The sequence below is a fragment of the Myotis yumanensis genome, unplaced genomic scaffold (genome assembly GCF_028538775.1).
Source record: "Myotis yumanensis isolate MYYU_CA2020_CCGP unplaced genomic scaffold, mMyoYum1.0.hap1 SCAF_17, whole genome shotgun sequence".
Classification (NCBI taxonomy): Eukaryota; Metazoa; Chordata; class Mammalia; order Chiroptera; family Vespertilionidae; genus Myotis; species Myotis yumanensis.
Window position 1 is genome coordinate 13,510,478 of NW_027223768.1, and position 19,979 is coordinate 13,530,456.

Here is a 19,979-nt window from a genome sequence, read left to right on the forward strand (position 1 = left end):
GAGAGAGAGAGAGAGAGAGAGAGATCAATGAGAGAGAGACACACTGATTGGTTGTCTCCCGCACATACCCTGACTGGGGCTAGGATTAGAACCTGAAAAATACCCTTGGGTGAGGATTAACAAAATACAAAACAAAACAACCACAAAAAAACAAGAAATAAAAAAAAAGATACTATTCAGATTTCTGGCAATAGGTGAAACAGTTTTGTGCCACTAAATATTACTTTTCTTCAATCTTTTATTCTTAATACTCACCTGAGGATATTTTTTCCATTGCTTTTCAGAGAGTGGAAGGAGGGAGTGGGGGAGAGAGAGAGAAATATTGATGTGAGAGAGACACATCGATTGGTTGCCTCCTGAATGTGCCCTGATCTGGGGCAGGGAACGAATGGACGACCCAATTACGTGCCCTTGACCAAAATCGAACCTGACACCCTTGGGTGTGCAACCTGATGCTCTAACCACTGAGCAACACCGGCCAGGGCACTTTTCTTCCATCTTAACAAGCCATACTCTACAGCAGTGGTTCTCAACCTTCCTAATGCCATGACCCTTTAATACAGTTCCTCATGTTGTGGTGACCCCCAATTTCATTGTTACAAATTGAACATAATTAAAGCATAGTGATTAATCACAAAAACAATATGTAATTATATATGTGTTTTCCGATGGTCTTAGGCGACCCCTGTGAAAGGGTCATTCAACCCCCAAAGGGATGGCGACCCACAGATTGAGAACTGCTGCTCTACAGCAAGCATGTCAAACTCGCAGGAGTTTGACATGCTTGCTCTACAGTCCTTTGCCCACTGAAGTCATTCTTTTGTGTTGAAAATCTGCCAATACGGGCTATGAGTGACACAATCAGAGCAAAGTTCTAAGAGATTTTCTTTATAGTCTTTGAAGAAACACATCTATTTAAGTTGCTGGGCACAGTTGTCTTAAGTTAAGGAGAATTCCACTTTCTCTAAAGAAACGAAAGGTGATGAACTGCCCTGTTATTCCACAAGTGTTGTTTTCTGGGATTCCCACTTCTCATTTTGTCAGAACACACCTAGTTCTGCTCAAATTTTGCCTGATGATAAAGCCCACATGATCTTGTTGCAACAATTTCCGGGGGAGGGGGTGGTGGTGGTGGTGGGGGGACAAAAAGCTATTCTTGTTCCTCTTGGTTCTCTTGCATTTGCCCATACAGCCATGCAGACTCCACATGCAATGGACTGATGGACTGCAGAAGGAAACACAGCTAAGCTGGCCTGATGCTGGACTGGACTCAGCTCTAACATGGAAAGGAAACTTTGGACACTGGCTCTGATTTTAGCTCTGCTGAACCCCCAGCTACACTTCTATCACTGGACTAAGGAAAATGGGACCTTGAAATTCAAGGAATTAATTCCATGCAAATAAAAAAAATCACTCATTCCCCCATGCAAGTCTCATAAAATTCTTTTTTTCAGGATATCATGAGAATTCCACTCCCACAATCAACAGTTGGAGACGAGGACCTCACCCCTCTGGTAAAAGAGAGCAAACCACGATGGGACAGAGACCGGGAGATTGAAGACCAGGAAGGCACAGCATCCCTCCCTGCCATTGCCATTTCTCAGAAAGCTGGTTTGCAGCCTCTGGACCTCGGAGGGTGAAACAGCAGGAGAAGAACCTGGCCCAGATCGTGGTTGTAGAGCTCAATTACATCCCCTACATCCTCTGCAGTGAGACCTGGCTGTCAAACGGAATGTGAGCCACAGGATGAGGGTGGAGCTCCCCACCTGAAGGCCTGGCTCACACACCTCTCTCCCTGCACAGCTCCCCTTCCTCGGTCCCTGGCTGTCTGGCTGGAATGGAGCCCATTCCCAGGGCAGCCACATACTGAAGATGGAAAAGTCACAAGATGCAAAGAGCCTGGGTCTCTGAATCATTGCCTGGAGGGGTGGCATCAACGAGCGCTCCCAGACGGAGAAGAGCTGCATCAGATGTATGTAATGTTAGCAAGATAGAAACTTGTATTGTGTTAAGCCACTGAGACTGGGGAACCATCTGCTACTTTGGCCAACTAACAAGAACTGTTACTGAATTTGGTATACTGCTGTAATACAAACTTGAAGTATTAAGAAAAAGAAAAGCTTTTTCTTTAAGATATATCTATCCAAGAAGCTAAAAAAAAGAAGCTAAAACAAGTGAGGTCAAGATTTTTACTATTAATTATAGGCTAGAAGGGAGAATCATAAACATGATGCTAATCTCTAAAACTAATTATCTCTGAAATTAGTAGTGTAAGATGTGCTATAGTATTATCATTAATTCTTTATTGCTGGTCTATGAATGGGGATATGAATTATCATTTAGTACTATTTAGTTCATCCCTGGCTGTTAGAACATTGTCCCTTAGACCAAAAGGTGGCAGGTTTGGTTCCCCATCAACCTGGCACATACCCAGGTTGCGGGTTTGATCCTCATTCAGGGCACATGTGGAAGGCATTGATTGACATTTTTCTCTCACATCGATGTTTCTGTCTCTTTCTCGCTCCCTCCCTCCCTCCCTCTCAACCTACCTCTCTCTAAAAATCAATTTAAAAAATCGTATTTAGTTCAATGTAGTAAAATTGTCCTATATCTTAAGACAAAGTTCACTATAATATAGTGCTTGGCTGATCCACTTACAGAACAGTTAGGAAATAAAATTAGTAGATACCTGTAATGTTCTCTATTCATATAAAGCAGAGTTCCTCAACCTCAGTACTACTGGCACTTGGGGCTGGAGAATTCTTTACTGTGGGGCTGTCCTGTGCACTGTAGAATGTTCAGCTGCTACCCTGGCCTTCATGCATTAGATGCAGCAGCATCCCCACCTACCCCAGTTATGACAAACAACGCCTTTAGGCCACTGGCAAATATCCCTTAGAGCTTCCTGGTTGAGATCTAGTGATATAGAGTAAATCACTAGAAAGATACTGTTCTGGTATCTGTAATTAATGCATAATTATACTGAGATACTTGTGTTGATAGCTGGAGGGTCTGGGAACAGAGAGCAGGTTAAGTTTATGAAAAAAATATTAGAAGTGAACAGTTTTAAGCCCAACCCAGATAATTAGCAAAGCTGAAGAGAGGTTCAAATAAGGTAGAGATTATATGTAACCAAAAACAAAAAGACTCATAAATAGAGGCCTCTATAAAACAGGACATGAATGAGACAATCATATCTCGTAAGATATTTGATAGCAGATTGACCTTTCTGACTGTCTTTAGCTTCGGTTAACATTAAAATATGTAAACCTCAACATATACTAACTTGTACTAAGAGCTGGGATAAATGCAGCCCCTAGGGGTGCCATGGTGTAGGTGAAAGAATACCGGACTCCAGTCAAGAAATATGGCTTTTAGTCTTGGCTCATCACTGAATAGGTAGATGTGTGACCTTAAGCAGGTCACATCACCTCACTGAGCCTTAATCTCCTTACCTGAAAAGGAGGGGATTAGACTAGATGATATTTAAAGTCTTCTTCATCTTTGATATTTTATAATACTACAAATGCCAGCTCACAGATGATAAATATAAAGAGAATAATTAATCAACTATATTATATATTTCGCTAGAGGCCCAAAGCACGAAATTCGTGCAAGAGTAGGCCTTCCTTCCTTCCCCCTGCTGCTGGCACCGGCTTCCCTCCGGCACTCAGCTTCGTACAGAAGGTCATCTGGAAAGACGTCTGGCATAATTAGCATATTATGCTTTTATTATTATAGATGGCTTTGGATTCTTTTCTTTTTTCTCAGAAATGGAGCCCAGGCTTAAGCCTGAGACAAGCACTCGCAGTGCGAGTCCCTCTGGCCATCAGCTTACCTTGCAGGGCGGGGGCTGACTGGGTCTGGGTTTTGGAAAGAGCAGACAGAATGCTCTCCGGGGTGATGTCCACTTTCGAGAGGATATTGGCCAGAGGGTTGTGAGATGCTGTCGGGGCAGGTGCAGGTGTTTTCAGGCCACTGGAGAGGTTGCCAGGGCTTGTAGGCGTTACTGGAGACGGTCTTGATGCAGGACTGACCCCTGGTGGCAGAAAGATTGACTCAAGCAAATGCAACTCAAAATGACTTTTAAATCCATGATACTTTCCACTCAAAATTTTTCTGTGGCTGATTCACAAATGGTCCATATCATGGCTTATACAAAAATAAAAAATAAAAAAAAATCTGAAAATTACATGAAGATTTGCTTCCATCTAGTTGGAACCCCCCTAAAATAAACGAATATTAAGTTTTTCTCATATGTAATTCCCTTAGTTTTGAGAGCTCCAACAGAAAAAGACTAAGGAACCTATTCCTTTTTTCTCTACGAAATGAAACCTACACCTCAGAGTACTTAGGTGCCCCCAAAATATTGCTGACTGATTATAATCAGAGCCACTGGAATTGTATAACTCAGCCACAGCATAATTTTAAGTGATTAATAAGATTTTACTTTTGAAATGGCCTATAAAATGAGATTATATAAGCAACCTCCTTTATATTTTTACATTTTAAAACAATGGACTGATTTTTAACATAGGGAAAAAGTATATAAAGATAAAAAATAATTTTTGATTTTTTTTAATGATCAAAAATATGAACAGGTATTTCACACAAAAAATCATAAGCAAATGAAAAAATATTTAAACCACATCTTTAATCAAAAGGATGCAAATTAAAACAAACAACTTTTAAAGATTGAATTTAATAAAGATTAAAATGAAACAAAATAGTTTTGGAGAAGCTGAGGCACAACGGGGACTTTTATATAGTACTTGGAACATAAATAGTACATTTTTGGAGATCACTGTAATTATAACATGAAAGGACTTAAACAATCTAAGTGCTGATTTTTTGGAGAATCTATCTTTTAGAAATAATATATTTAAGTACTTATGAAGAAATGAAATAATTGGGATTTTCTTCAAAATAATCAGGATTGGGTAGGCCATGTGTTTATGTAGTTGAAGATGAGTGATGAGTATGTGGAGGTGCTCTACATACTCATTAAAATTTCCATTTTAAAAAAAAAGCCCTAGCCCTGACTGGTTTGGCTCAATGGATAGAGCGTCGGCCTGGGGACTAAAGGGTCCCAGGTTCGATTCCGGTCAAGGGCATGTACCTTGGTTGCGGGCATATCCCCAGTGGGGGGTGTGCAGGAGGCAGCTGATCAATGTTTCTCTCTCATTGATGTTTCTGACTCTCTATCCCTCTCCCTTTCTCTCTGTAAAAAAATCAATAAAATATATTTAAAAAAAAAAAAAAAAGCCCTATATTCACATCAACCCTTATAGGAAGGGTTGTGAATAAAATTTTAGCATCATGGTTGTTCATGAAAAACAGTGAAAAATTGGAAACATACTGGATGTCTAATAATTAAAAGGCTTAAATAAATAATAAAAAACTATACAGCTGAAACTTTAAATAGCTGGTTTCAAAACAGTATATGCAATATGATTCAATTATGAAAAGAAAAATTATTACAAATATTTAATCTCCCAAAACATTCAGATACACACACACTTGTAAGGTTATATACAAGTGATTTCCTTTGGGGTAGAGTTATATTTATTTTATTTTCTTCACTTACTTTCTAATTTTTCTATAATGACCAAGTGTTGGTTTTATTTTTATATTAAAATATTACTTTTAGGTAAATGTAAAAAATTACTTTTAATTTTAAAAATTCAACAAAAAACAGACTGATGGTTCAATTAGAACGATGACAGTCAGCCTTTAATCCTCTTTATGGGGCTTGCTTACCTGTATTTTTCATGACTGATGTTAGGCTACTGAGGATGGAACTGATCTTTGCCAGATCCACATTAGCCAGGTTTGGCAAAGCCAATGCTGGAGAAGGGGACAGAAGGGAAGTATTCACAGGTTTTGGAAGAGGCGAGGTTGCTGTCATGGTCACAGGCACTGGGGTACATGAAGAGGCCTTTGAGATACTTTCTGTTGGCTTTGTAGGTACAGAAGTAGATACAGCTGACTTCTCCACAGGTTTTTCCTTCCTGTCCTCTACTATTTAAACAAAGAGAACAAATATTATTGTATCTTATTACTATCCAGACTCTATTTCCAGTATGAAACAGCATGTCCTACTAGTTCCTGATTTGGGAGTAAAAAGCACTATGCTTTATAGAAAATCACTCACTTCATGATTTTTTTAAACCCACTCTTTATAATTTATGATCCTTCCTGACCTCAACACTTGCTTAAAAGAAATTTCCCAAATTCATACTTTATTTTTAATGATTTATTTGCATCTTCTTAGCATCTGTATATTAAATTTGTACATTTCTAGAAGCATGTTATTATTGGGTACACTTTTGTGTTCTGTCTTTCAGTAATGATATTTATGTCATAAATTTTCCTGTCTTTTTTGTTAACCTGAGAGCTTTCTAAAGAGTAGGAACTCTGTAATATACTTTACCGTATTTTTTTGTGGCTTCCTGACATTGGCCTATTAAAGGATGCAATTAGGCACTAATTTGAAACTGCAATTTTAACTCTTGATGCTTTTAATAACTAAAAGGCTATGCGCTGTATGGATAGCACATTAAATTCAACACAAATCAAAAACTCTCCAATTATTATAAAAGCTGAGGATGTCAGAGAAACAATTCACCAATGCAGGCTAGCTTTTTTTAAAAAGTATTTTTTGTATTGATTTTAAAGAGACAGGAAGGAAGGGGGGAGGGAGAGACGGAGAGAGGGGAAAAGGAAGAGAGGGAGAGAAGGAAAGAAGGAGAGAAATGTCACTGTGAACATCCTCCTGGGGATTGAGCCTGCATCCCTGGCATGTGCCCTGACGGGGAATCAAACTGGCAACCTCTGGTACATGGAATGACGCTCAACCAACTGAGCCACACCGGCCAGAGCGATCCGGATTAATTTTGAAAGTGTGGTAAACAAACTGCTGCTTTGGAATCTTGAAGGTTAAGAGTGACAGAGAAGAGAGAATTTCAGTATAAGTGCTCCTCCCTCTAGAGCAGTACTGTTCAATAAAAATGTAATTCAAGCTACATATATAAGTTTAAATTTTCTAGTAGCCACAATAAGGTAAAATTAATTTTAATGTCTTATTTATTTCAATATATTAATGTGTACCTTTTATACTTAGAGCACATCTCAAGCTTGATAAGCCACATTTCAAATGCTCAACAGTCACATGTAGCTAGTGGCTACCATATTGAACAACATAGATCCTGAGCAATGATTCTTCACCCAAGTGGCTTACCAAATCCTGAACTATTGCTCTGGAGACAATAATGCTTGCTACCTTGGTATTCTACCTTATAAGGATTGAACTATCTTTAATAAAACAATTTATTGATTTTTAGAGCGAGAGGAAGAGAGAGAGAGAGACCAATTTGTTGTTCCACTTATGTATGCATTCATTGATTGATTCTTGTATGTGCCTTAACTGGGGATAAAACCTGCAACCTTGGTGTACTGGGACAATGCTCTAACCAACTGAGCTTCCGAGCCAGAGGTAAACTATCTTTTAACATCTGCCTATGATAGATTTATTGGTGGGAAAATAAAACAGATAAAGAACAAGTTGTCTACTAATCACATAAGGACATACCAATAATTTTTGACCCATCATCTTCTACATCTGAGAGTTCCATGTCTTCCACATCACGATTATCTGTTGCAGGCTCAGGTGTGGCAGATTTCTCACTCTCCACAGTTGGTGACTGGGATTCCTCACCTCCCATTCCTTGAAAAGGAGACTCAGAACCAGTCGGGGAGGGGGCATCCATACTTGGGGAAGGAACTGGTGATTCTTCTGGATCAGGAAGGGTTGATTTCAATTGATCCAGCTTTTTCTTTAAATTGTTCACTCGATTAGCAAAGGTTTTGTATGCCTAAAAGAGAAAGAGTAAGTTTCAAGTGTACAATTCCATAATACATCATCTTTGTATTGCATTGTGTGCCTACCACACAAAGTCCAGTCTCCTTCAGCCACCATATTTGACCCCCTTTGTCCTTCTTCAACCCTCCTCTCCCCCACTTCCCTTTCCCTATAGTAACTACCATATTACTGTTGTCTGATGTACCACTATTGATGTTAACCTTGATCACGTGGCTTAAATCTTATTGATCTGATTATCTTGATTTCCAATGCTTTAAAGCTGTGTGTCTTTTTCCTGTTTTTTTTTCAGTCTTGGACCATTCACTGAAAAATCATTTTGGTTGCTCATTCAAAAAACATTATTTTAAAAATGAAACGGAATAGAAAAGATTATAATAGCTTCTGCTTCTGGATATAACTGAGTAGCTTTTGTAGAGCAATTCTTCCACCAGTAACAACTAGAAGAGCCAGACATATACACATGCATTTTTTATATGCATGCACATGTGTGCACATATATTTAAATGTATTGAAGAGTGCTGAGACAACCAAAACCTAAGTGACAAACCCTATGTATCAGGGGGAAACCATGAGGAGAGCTAAGGTGACATTCTGCAGTTACCTTCTCTCTCAGGGTTCTGATATTAGGGAAGGAGGCAAGAATTTAAAAATGCAAGGCAAAAGGACAAGGCAGAGGGCCACTATTAAACATAAATGGTCTGTATAGAAAAATACTGCAGACTTGAAAAGCCAATATTCGATGAAAGAGGAAGGAAAGAACCGGCTCAACAATATGCTATTGTTTTTTCCTTCAAGATATTTGCTAAATTCTGAAGCTGCTTAAGAGACAATTAAGAAGCCAAGAAGAAAACCTCTGAGAAGCAAAGTGGAGTTTAATGTAGTTTATTGGTGGCGAGGCGACAAGGTTTAGAATTCAGTGACCATCCCAGGCTCTCAGTGGGAAAAACCGATATCCTACAAGCTGGAATGAACCACCAGAGAAAGACAAAGCCTTGCCCAAACTGCAATTCAGCCTTAAATCAGTTTACTTTCAGATTTGATTAATTTGATCAGCTCTCACAATATCTTCCTAGCAAAGGAAAGGGTGAATCCTCCCTAGAGGAAGAAAAATCATCTAGAGACTAAAAACACGTTCACATACAATGTCCAGCATTCAATAAAAAATCAGCAGGCATGCCAAGAGAGAGGACTAAATGACCTAAAAGAAAAACAGTCACTAGAGACAAAATCACAACAGTTAAAGCCAATACTTAATTATCCGACAAAACCAACAGCTACTGTTTAATATGTTCAAGAAAATAGAGAAAAATCCCCCCTTTCCCTTTTTGAACAATTCAGCCCAAAACCCATTAGCTGGAGCTTGATGTAATAAGTGTAAGAAAGTGCAGCCAAAATGGGGTGAGAAAAATGTCTTCATGGGAGAAAGGCATTGCACGGGATGTTTGAAGCCTAAGCAAGAAAAAGAGAAAGCCCAGACAGGAGATTAGGAAAGAGACAGACATGTTGGAAGACTGGTTACACACAAGGGGATTGCTCAAATAAGTGATTATATAGAAGATAAAGGGAGCAAGGCTTTACACTGTTAAAAAAAGCAATACAAATGTGGAAAGGAAGAAAACTAGAACAAACCTTGCATGTTGGATTGGGATTAGACAACTCATGGTTTTCAATACATATAGACAAATCCTATATAATAAAAGGCTAATATGCAAATCGACCGAATGGAGGAATGACTGGTCGCTATGATGCACACTGACCACCAGGGGGCAGACGCACGACATAGGAGCTGTCCCCTGGTGGTCAGTGTGCTCCCACAAGGGGAGCACTGCTCAGCCAGAAGCCGGGCTCACAGCTGGCAAGCGCAGCAGCGGTGGTGGGAGCCTCTCCCGCCTCTGTGGCAGTGCTAAGGATGTCCGACTGCCTAAGCCAGGGGTGGGCAAACTTTCTGACTCGAGGGCCACAATGGGTTCTTAAACTGGACCGGAGGGCCGGAACAAAAGCATGGATGGAGTGTTTGTGTGAACTAATATAAATTCAAAGTAAACATCATTACATAAAAGGGTACGGTCTTTTTTTTTTTTTTTAGTTTTATTCATTTCAAACGGGCCAGATCCAGCCCGCGGGCCGTAGTTTGCCCACGGGCCGTAGTTTGCCCACGGCTGGCCTAAGCCATCAGTCGGACATCCCCTGAGGGCTCCCAGAGAGGAAGGGAGAGGTAGAGAGAAATAGAAACATTAGTGATGAGACAGAATCATTCACTGGCTGCCTCCTGCATGCCCCCCCACTGGGAATCAAGCCCGCAACCAGGGCATGTGCCCTTGACAGGAATCGAACCTGGACCCTCTAGTCTGCTGACTCTATCCCAGTGATGGTGAACCTATGACACACGAACTCATTTTTTTTGGTTGATTTTTCTGTTAAATGGCATTTAAATATATAAAATAAATATCAAAAATATAAATCTTTGTTTTCCTATGGTTGCAAATATCAAAAAATTTCTATGTGTGACACGGCACCAGAGTTAAGTTAGGGTTTTTCAAAATGCTGACATGCTGAGCTCAAAAGGTTCGCCATCTCTGTTCTATCCACTCAGCAAAACCAGCTAGGGGCTTCCTTATCTTTTCCTAGCTTCTGGTGGTGGCCATTAACCCTTGGCATTCCTTTGCTTGCAGCTGCATCACTACAATATCTGCTTCAGTTGTCACATGATGTTCTCCCTATGTGTCGGTATCCAAATTTCCCTCTTTTTATTAGAACGCCAGTTATACTGGAATAAGGCCCACCCTAATTACCTCATCTCAACTTGATTACATCTGCAAAGACCCTATTTCCATGTAAGGTCGCATTCACATGTACTAGGGGTTAGGGCGTCAACATATCTTTTTGGGGTACAATTCAACCCATAGCAACTAGCAAGGTAGAACTTTTCAATGGACAAGCCTAGAAGATGTCACATTAATAAAAGATATCAAGTGGAATATTATAGGTAGTAAAATCAAACTTGTGTGCTATTTGAAATAATAAAAAGAGAAGCAAACAAATCATTTCTGTGATATTGCTTCTAAAGATGCATAATCTCAATCTGATCACAAAGAAACATCACATAAATCCAAATTGGGACATTGTGCAAAATATTTGACTTATAATCTTCAAACATATTTAGATCATGAAAGTAGAGGAAAAGACTGGGGAACCATTCCAGATCAAAGGAAAATAAAGAGAAATGCAATAAATGCAAATTGTGATTCTAGACAGGATCATTTGCTTTAAAAACTGGTAAATTTGTATAGGGCCTTGAGGATTACATAATAATAGTGTCAATGTATCAATTAATTTCCTGATTAAATAGCTATATGTTATGCTTATGAAAAAGAATATAACTGGGAGGAAATACACATGAAAATATGGGGTATCCCCCCAAAATGTATACACACACTTTTTTATTAAAATACATTTTGTTTTCATTTAACAGCTATCAGCTGTTAAAAGTGTGTATACATTTTGGGGGGCACCCTGTATGTGAGGGATGGGGTATTAGCAACTTATTTTCAAATTAGAGGCCTGGTGCATGAATTTGTGCATGGGTGGGGTCCCTCGGCCTGGCTGGCTATTGGGGCCGTCTCGCCCAATCCTGATTGGGGCTGGCCAGGGGGCGGGGCCGCAGGAGGTTGGCCAGCCGTGAGAGGTTGGCTGTGGGAGCGCACTGACCACCAGAGCGGCAGCTCCTGCGTTGAACGTCCCCTGATGGTCAGTGCATGTCATAGTGACTGTCTGACCAGTCATAATGGTTGCTTAGGCTTTGAAATATATATATATATATATATATATATATATATATAGAGAGAGAGAGAGAGAGAGAGAGAGAGAGAGAGAGAGAGAGAGGCCTGATGCACAAAATTCATGCAAGGGCCTTAGCCCCAGCCCCACCTGCTGCAGCTTTGTCTGGAAGGATGGATGTCCAGAAGGACATCATGTCTAATTAGCATATTATGCTTTTATTACTATAGAACAGTGGTTCTCAACCTTCTGGCCCTTTAAATACAGTTCCTCATGTTGTGACCCAACCATAAAATTATTTTCATTGCTACTTCATAACTGTAATGTTGCTACTGTTATGAATTGTAATGTAAATATCTGATATGCAGGATGGTCTTAGGCGACCCCTGTGAAAGGGTCGTTCAACCGCCAAAGGGGTTGTGACCCACAGGTTGAGAACCGCTGCTATAGAAGATGATTCAGGAAAACAAAGTCTTCATGTATTTAAGGTATTTAAGTTTGAGATTGTTTCCCAAAAAAAGTAAGACCAAAAATATGAACAGCAAAAATGAAAATATATAAACAAAATTTTACCAGAAAATTGAATTCTTTCTAAAAAGGAACCAAATGGCAATTCTTGAACTGAAAACTAAACCAACCAAAATTAATAGATAGGCGTAACAATAGATAAGAGTTAGCAGAAGAGATAATTAATGAATTAGAAGACCAGTTCATAGAAAATATCCAGAAGGAAGCACTGAGATAAAAAAAAAAAGAATAGAAAATACAGAAAGGAAACAAAGAAATCTGGAACACAGCAATGAGATCTAATATATATTCATAGAGTTCCAGGAGGAAAGAAAAATGAAATGAGAAACAATTCATGAAGAGGTAACAGCCAAGAATTTCCTAAAATTTATGAAAATCATTAAGCCATTTGTTAAGGGTTGAATTGTGTTCCCCCAAAATCTTATATGTTAAAGTCCTAACTCTGTACCTCAGAATGTGGCCTTATTTGGAGAACAAAGTTTTTACAGAGGCAATCAAGTTGAAATGCAGTCATTAAGATGGGCCCTAATCCAGTGACTGATATCCTTACACAAAGGGAAAATTTGGACCTAGAGACATAGAGGAAAGACAACGCGAAGAAATACAGGGAGAAAATAGCCATCTGCAAGGCAAAGAGAAGCCAGGAACAGAACCTTCCCTTACAGCCCCAGAATCAACCCTGCTGACACCTTGATTTTAGATTTCTAGTGTCCAGAAGTATGGGGCAATAAGCTATTGGGTAAGCCACCCCGTCTGAAGTACTTTGTTATAGCAGTCCTAATAAACTAATATACCATCGATTTAAATAGTTCTGCAAACCCAAAGCCATACAAACATGAAGACCACATCTATCATACCTAGACACAACATTATAGAACTACTAAAAAGCAGAGACAGAGAAAATATCTCTCTCCCTCTAACATTCTTTTATTCTCCATTCTGCTATATTGATTCTGAAATATTGATTCTGAAATGCAAACGTGACCACATTAATAGCAAATTAAAGTCCTTTTTGGTACTTAACTTTTTACTGCCTTAACTAATAAATCAGGGCTTTTAACAAAATTTCTGCCTCTGTCTCTATTGTTCTCTTTAATGTTGCCAAAGTCACAGAATGGCATTGGCATTGTAATACCCCATCTTCCAAAAGGAATGAACAACACTTCCCATTAAAAAGAGCTTTAGATGAAGTAGTTTAACTCTAGTGATAACTGCAAGAACAAATACTGAGCCTCTCAGCCACAAACCAAATCAATCTACTTCCCAAGTCAGCTCCCTGCCCAAGATAGTCATTAAAAAAATATACTCCTTATGGAGATGGGTTGCTGTAGAATATTTTATTACATGATTCTCATAGTAAATTCTGGGAAACAGAAATGTTAACCCATTTATTTTATGAATGAGGAAATTGACAGGGAGGTTAAATTTCAGTTAACTAATAATTAGTTGATGTTAGAGTTTTTTGAAAAGTTCTTATGTCTAAAGCCTGGTGGGGTGATTTTTGTTCATTTGGGAGGGAATTTTTTTCCCTATAGGAAATATTGAACACTGATAAAAAGTATAAAATAGTGTGTGGGGGGTGGGGGGGGGGGCGAGAAGACCCATTTTATGAGTTCCCAGAAGTGATAGGTTTGGTAAAATTTTATTACAATCTATTTCCCATGATCTTTTCCTCCTTTAAAAAAAGTTCTGATAAACTACAATATAGTGAAATAAAAAAATTAATATACTTACTACCCAAAATGTTTTGAAAAGTTAGTATTTTCTAATATTTACTTTAGATCTTCTTTTAAAGTTATAGAAATTTTATAAAAGTCATGTGCTTTTTCTTTATATCGTGAATTTGACTTATTTCATACTCTGCTCTTTACATCAGTGTTTCACCATAAAATTAACCCTATCATTAAAATACTAGAGGCCCGGTGCTCAGGATTCATGCACTGGTGGGGGGCATGGCCTATGGGGATTGGCCCGCTGTGGGAGCACCGCTCATCCCGGTCTGCCAAGTGGCTATGGACTTGCCCTCTGAGTGGCTGCTCCCTGGTCCGGCACCTTCCGTGGAGCCAGAGCACTTGCCTCTCCAGGGGACCCGGTTGGGGGACAATAGCACTGAGAGGTGGCAGAGTGGGCCTCAGTCCCATAGCGGCCACAAACCTGCCTCCTAGCCTTCGGGGTCAGCTCTGTGAGCCCAGCAGCAGGCGCTGTGCGGTCTGCAGGCATCTGGAGGAGGCAGCAGGGAGTGAGGAGGAGCCTGGGGCGAGGAGGCAACATTCGCTGCCCGGGTTCCTGCCTGTTGGCCCAGGGTTCGCAGTGGGAGCGTACTGACCACCAGGGGGCAGCTCCTGTGTTGAGCGTCTGCCCCTGGTGGTCAGTGTGCATCATAGCAACTGGTTGACAGGTTGCTCTGGTTGTTCTGCCATTCTGTCGCTGGGCTTTTATTATATAGGATATTATAAACTTAAAAAAGGTAAAATCTCCACCCAGTGTGGCTCAGTGGTTGAGCACTGACCCATGAACCAAGAGGTCCCTGGTTCAATTCCTGGTTAGGGCACATGCTCAGGCTGCAGTCGATTAATGATTCTCTCTCATCATTGATGTTTCTATCTCTCCCTCTCCCTGCCTCTCTAAAATAAATAAAAACAGAAAAAAAAAAATTAAATCTCACAACTGCCTCCTACTGCTTTCAGAACTCTGTTCCTAACTACCTCTCCAGTTTTACTTATCACTTCCTCATACAAACCCAGCTATCAGAAACTGCTCTCAGGTCTACCAGTTTTGCCATGCTGTGTTATGTTCCCATGCTTTTGAAAATGCTCATCAGAGATTATGAGCTTTCATTTATCTAATGACTGCAATTTCAGAGTTCAGCTCCTTTGGAAAAAATTTTCTCCATATCGTCTACCTCCAGTCCCAACTTAGATGAAAGTACCAATTCAATCTATTCTCACAGTACCCTCCTACTGTAACTTTTATCACACAAAATTGCAATGATGTGTTTTATTGTATTTTCTCCATCAGAGCAAAAGAATTCTGTGAGAACAATGTCTCTTTTCTCTGTATTACACAATACGTGGCACAGAGTAAGTGCTCAACAAATGCTTGCTTAATAGACCTCACCAAGCCATTTTTTGAATAGCCTCCAAAGCAGACTAAATGATTTTATATGATTCTATAAATAAAGGGCTAGGGATATAGGTCACTATTCAAAAATTATAAAGTATTTTTGGGTCAAAATGATGAACTGACCATTCCCATTCATGGTTTCTCCCTCCTGAGACTTCTATAAAACAAAAAGTACAGGAATACAAAGGTATAAAGCAACAACAAGAAATATACCTGAGAAAAAGATTTCTACAGATTTTCAGACGACAGAATGTGAATGGAAGAGTGAGAAGTGATGAGGCAGGGTGGAGAAAAATGAGTTTAGGAGTATACAGAAAGGGAGCTCTACCTAGGAAAGGAGCAAATCTGTCTTGCAGAATCCCTGAGAAACTTTGCTCCAGAAAATGATGAGTATAAAAGCATGGCGGAGTTAAGTAGTGGGGTTGAAAATAGGACAATTCATTGAAAGTGTGAATGCCAAACACTCATACCATCTCCTCTGCAGCCTTCACACTTGGTAGCCAAGGCACTATGTCTCAGGCAAAAAAATGTGAGTTCTTCTCTATAGAGTTAAAATATCCTGGCAAAAAGACTCCAGCCTTTTCACATTTAGAGCTCCTCCTGCCCAGACTAACAGCCAGCTCCTCACCTACACAGACTTTAATGGTTAAACCCAAGAAGTAGAGAATCCCTACCTATGGATAGAAAATCCCTCAATCAATTTTTTCATAACTCATTCTTAACTAGGAATGGACAATGAGATATATGAATTTCGAGGAAAGCCAAAATCATAAAAGAGAAAGACTAAGACAACTAGGAGGGAAAAAATAAAATAAAAGGCTCTACCAGGAAACAAGACAATTAAGGGAAGAGAAAAAAGTTTTAATATCTTCATGGACACTAGATACTGTATCCATAAAATCAGAAAGGATTGCCATAAAAAAGGGAACACAGAACAAAAAAGAATTCTTAGAAATTTAAAATATGACTATCAAACATAAAAATACGAAGAGATGAAGCTGGAAGATAAAGTTGAAATCTTCCAGAAAGCAAAACAAAAAGATCAAGGTTGAGAAAACATAGGACACATTAAATATCAACCTAGGAGATCCAACATGTGATTAATCAATGTTCCAGAAAGAGAAAATAAAGGAAAAGGAAAGAGAGAAATTGTCCTGGAGTTGAAGAATACCAATCTTTAGACTGAAAGAGCACACCAAGTAACCCATAAAGAATGAAAACCATGTAGATACATCATTGTAAAAATTTCAGAACACCATGGATAATGTCCCTAAAAGCTTACCGAGAAACAAGAGTCATCCCCAAAGGATCTTGCAAAGACTTCATATCAACAACACTAAAGACAATGGAGACATGTCTTCTAAACTATGAGGGAAAATGCTCTTCAACCAGTCAAACTATCAAAGCATATGTGAAAACAGAATAAAGACATTTTTAGATATAAAGATTCGGAAATTTCTTTCTTGCAATACCCCCTTTAAAAAAAAATTTATTGAGCCCTAACCAGTTTGGCCCAGTGGGTAGAGCATTGGCCTGCAGACTGGAGGGTTCCAGGTTTGATTCTGGTCAAGAGCATGTACCTTGGTTGCGGAGACATCCCCAGTAGGGGGCGTGCAAGAGGCAGCTGATTGATGTTTCTCTCTCATCTATGTTTCAAACTCTCTATCCCTCTCCCTTCCTCTCTGTAAAATCAATAAAATATATTTAAATAAATAAAATAATTTTTTAAAAATAAAATAAAATAAAAATTTATTGAAGATGTGCTCCAGCAAGATGAGAAAATACCAAGAAAAGAAGACACAAATCTTCAAAATAGAGGGCTTATCTAAGAAAAACAGTAAATACTAATCCTAGGATGAGATCTAGAGACTTAAAACTGGATCAGGAGAATGGAAGTTCAGGCAGAAAGGCCTCTGGGGAAAATGTAGATTCAGAATATCTGAAGTGACAGAGAAAAGGGAGGGGCGGTGGGGAGGGAAATATGAAAAGGCAAACAATGCAGGTAAAAAAGAAATTCTATAAGAAAGCCAAATATTTCTAATATATCCATAGTTAACATAGACCTTGCAGTGAACAAATGTTTACATAGATATAATGTAAGCTTTATTTATTAATTTCCATCCTTTAAAACAAGGAAGACAATTATGATTACAGAACGGAATGTAAATATTATCTACCTTACAACAGTATGTAAGTAAAGTATAGTTCACTGAAGCTGGGAAACTGAAGAGATAGATGAAAACTAATGGGAAAGGATAAGATGTTAATATCCTCATTTTAAAAAGCTGGGAGTCTAGAGTTAGTGGTCAAAAAATAGTATAGTATAGCTGACCCTTGAACAACAGAGGTTTGAACTGCACAGATCCATTTATAAGAGTCCATTGGCCCTCTGTATCCCCCAGGGTTCCCATCCACAAATTCAACCACCCATGGATCGAAAACAGAATTTTCAATCTGTTGTTCTATGTCATTTTATATAAGGTACTCGAGCATCTGCAGATTTTGGTACCCGCAGCGGGTCAGGGAACTATCCCCAGTGGATACTGAGAAATGACTGCATAGTAGTAAGTTTTGGGGGAGTCAAATGTTACATGCAGTTTTTCATCCGCACAGGGAATGAGGGTCAACACCCCTAAACCTCGTGTATTCAAGAGTCAACTGTACTTTCCTTTACAAAGGTAATACAAAGATTTAAAACAGTTGTATAATAATACTGGGAGAAAGCGGAAGGCTGGTAAATATAAGCTAAATCCTCATTTGTCACATCAAGTAGTTAAAAGATCTTTCTTAAATAGGATAAACCAAGAAAGAACCATATGGATATATAATTTAGAAATATGGAGGCAAATGCCAGAAAAATAGTTAAATGAGGTAAAAGGAATAGCTTTTAGGAAGTGGGACTGGTGGGTTCTATAATACTATATGCTTTTACATATGGTGATTAAAACTTTAAAAAAATTAAGTACAAAATGGACATTATCAACTCCCTTTCAGTGGATTCTTAACACAGTCAATTACATAAAATTTAGTAACAGAATGTTTCCATCTAGTTTTCTACATATATTCCAGCCTAATTTTATATACTGTAACAGTAACTTGACATACTCCCTTTGAAATTCTAAGACATAAGGCATAATAACCAGGGTATGTATGAGCTTTAGCATCAAAAAGACCCAGGTCTAATTTAGACTTCATCACTTGCTAGCTATATTAGTATTACCTATCCAAGGTTCTAAACCTCTTCAAAAGTAACTTCTTCATCTGTGAACTGGAGATAATGTTTATCCACATTGAATTACGTAACACATGAAACAGTCACTGACATATAGTAACCAATCAATATGATAGCTCTAATTACTACTTACATTGGCCACCACTTTTACTTCTTTGTATTGTGCTTCATAGAAAATTCCAGCATTTTCCAGTGCTTCTGTTAGTGAGGGCCCATTTTTCACCTGCTTATCTAATCCATTCACAAATTCCTCCAGCTTGGCGCTTGCCTCCTCAAATTCTTTGGAGAACTTCTTCCCACCGGTCTTATCTAAAATAACAGAGGAAGTATTCATTTCAGGATAAAAAAGAAAAAGTAAATAATTTAATTTTCTGAAGAAAACCTCCCTCCAGATTATCAGTGAACCTGTTCTTACTGCCTTAATATGTAATATTCTTAGTCTCATAGTTTCAACTTTAAAAAGCTTCTCCAAATCACAAAACAGATTATTAAAATGACTCATGTGAATCTGCTAGAGTTAAAAGCAATAGTGCATCATGAAAGTACCAATAATCACAGTAAACAAAAGAAAGTCCAACTAAAAGAAAGTTCATTGATTTTCTTTACAAATTTGATGCCATTCTACTACTTTGGAATAATGGAATGTGGCTTGATTCTGTTCACTTAGACCAGGGGTGGAGAACCTTTTTTCTGCCAAGGGCCATGTGGATATTTATATATCATTCATGGGCCATACACAATTACCAACTAAAAAATTAACTTGCTCTATTTGGTCAAACATTTAATGAACTCACCACTAATGCCTTGGCAGGGCCAGACCAAATGATTTCTTGGGCTGGATGTTCCTCACCCCTGACTTAGACCATTAACTTTTAATCCTCTAGAACAGTGGTTCTCAACCTTCCTAATGCCGCGACCCTTTAATACAGTTCCTCATGTTGTGATGACCCCCAACCATAAAATTATTTTCGTTGCTACTTCTTAACTGTAATTTTGCTACTGTGATGAATCGTAATGTAAATATCTGATATGCAGGATGTATTTTCATTGTTCACGACCCACAGGTTGAGAACCGCTGCACCAGAATGTATAAGGTACATAAAAAAAACTAAGGTTCAGAAAAGTAAAGATAAAGTGACCGCTCTGTGAATCACACTAAAAATTCTTCTTTCCTATCTGAAGATGTCTAATAATTTCATATATGAAGAGTACAAACTCTCAATTATTTTTGCATCAATAATGATATTATGGCCCTGGCTGTTGTGCCCAATGGTTAGAGCACTGACTTGAGCACCAGAGAGTCTCGGGTTTGATTCCCAGTCTTGGACACGTAACTGGGTTGTAGAAGATCCCTGGTCTGGCTGGAGTATGTGCAGGAGGCAACCAACCGATGTGTCTCACTCACACCGATGTTTCTTTCTCTCTCTCTGCCTCCCT

The 19,979-nt window shown here is 38.9% G+C and overlaps 1 protein-coding gene across 7 annotated transcripts in view; it reads right to left on the reverse strand.

Moving 5' to 3' along the window:
• RPRD2 (regulation of nuclear pre-mRNA domain containing 2) overlaps window positions 1-19,979 on the reverse strand; it is a 68,068-nt gene that overhangs the window by 8,406 nt on the left and 39,683 nt on the right. For all 7 annotated transcript variants that reach the window (XM_070397184.1, XM_070397185.1, XM_070397183.1 and 4 more), the window contains 4 exons: window positions 18,676-18,851; window positions 7,592-7,874; window positions 5,761-6,021; window positions 3,839-4,039 (listed from right to left, as the gene is read on the reverse strand). In XM_070397184.1, coding sequence (XP_070253285.1) covers window positions 3,839-4,039; window positions 5,761-6,021; window positions 7,592-7,874; window positions 18,676-18,851 — 921 coding nt within the window. The remainder of the gene's footprint in view (window positions 1-3,838; window positions 4,040-5,760; window positions 6,022-7,591; window positions 7,875-18,675; window positions 18,852-19,979) is intronic.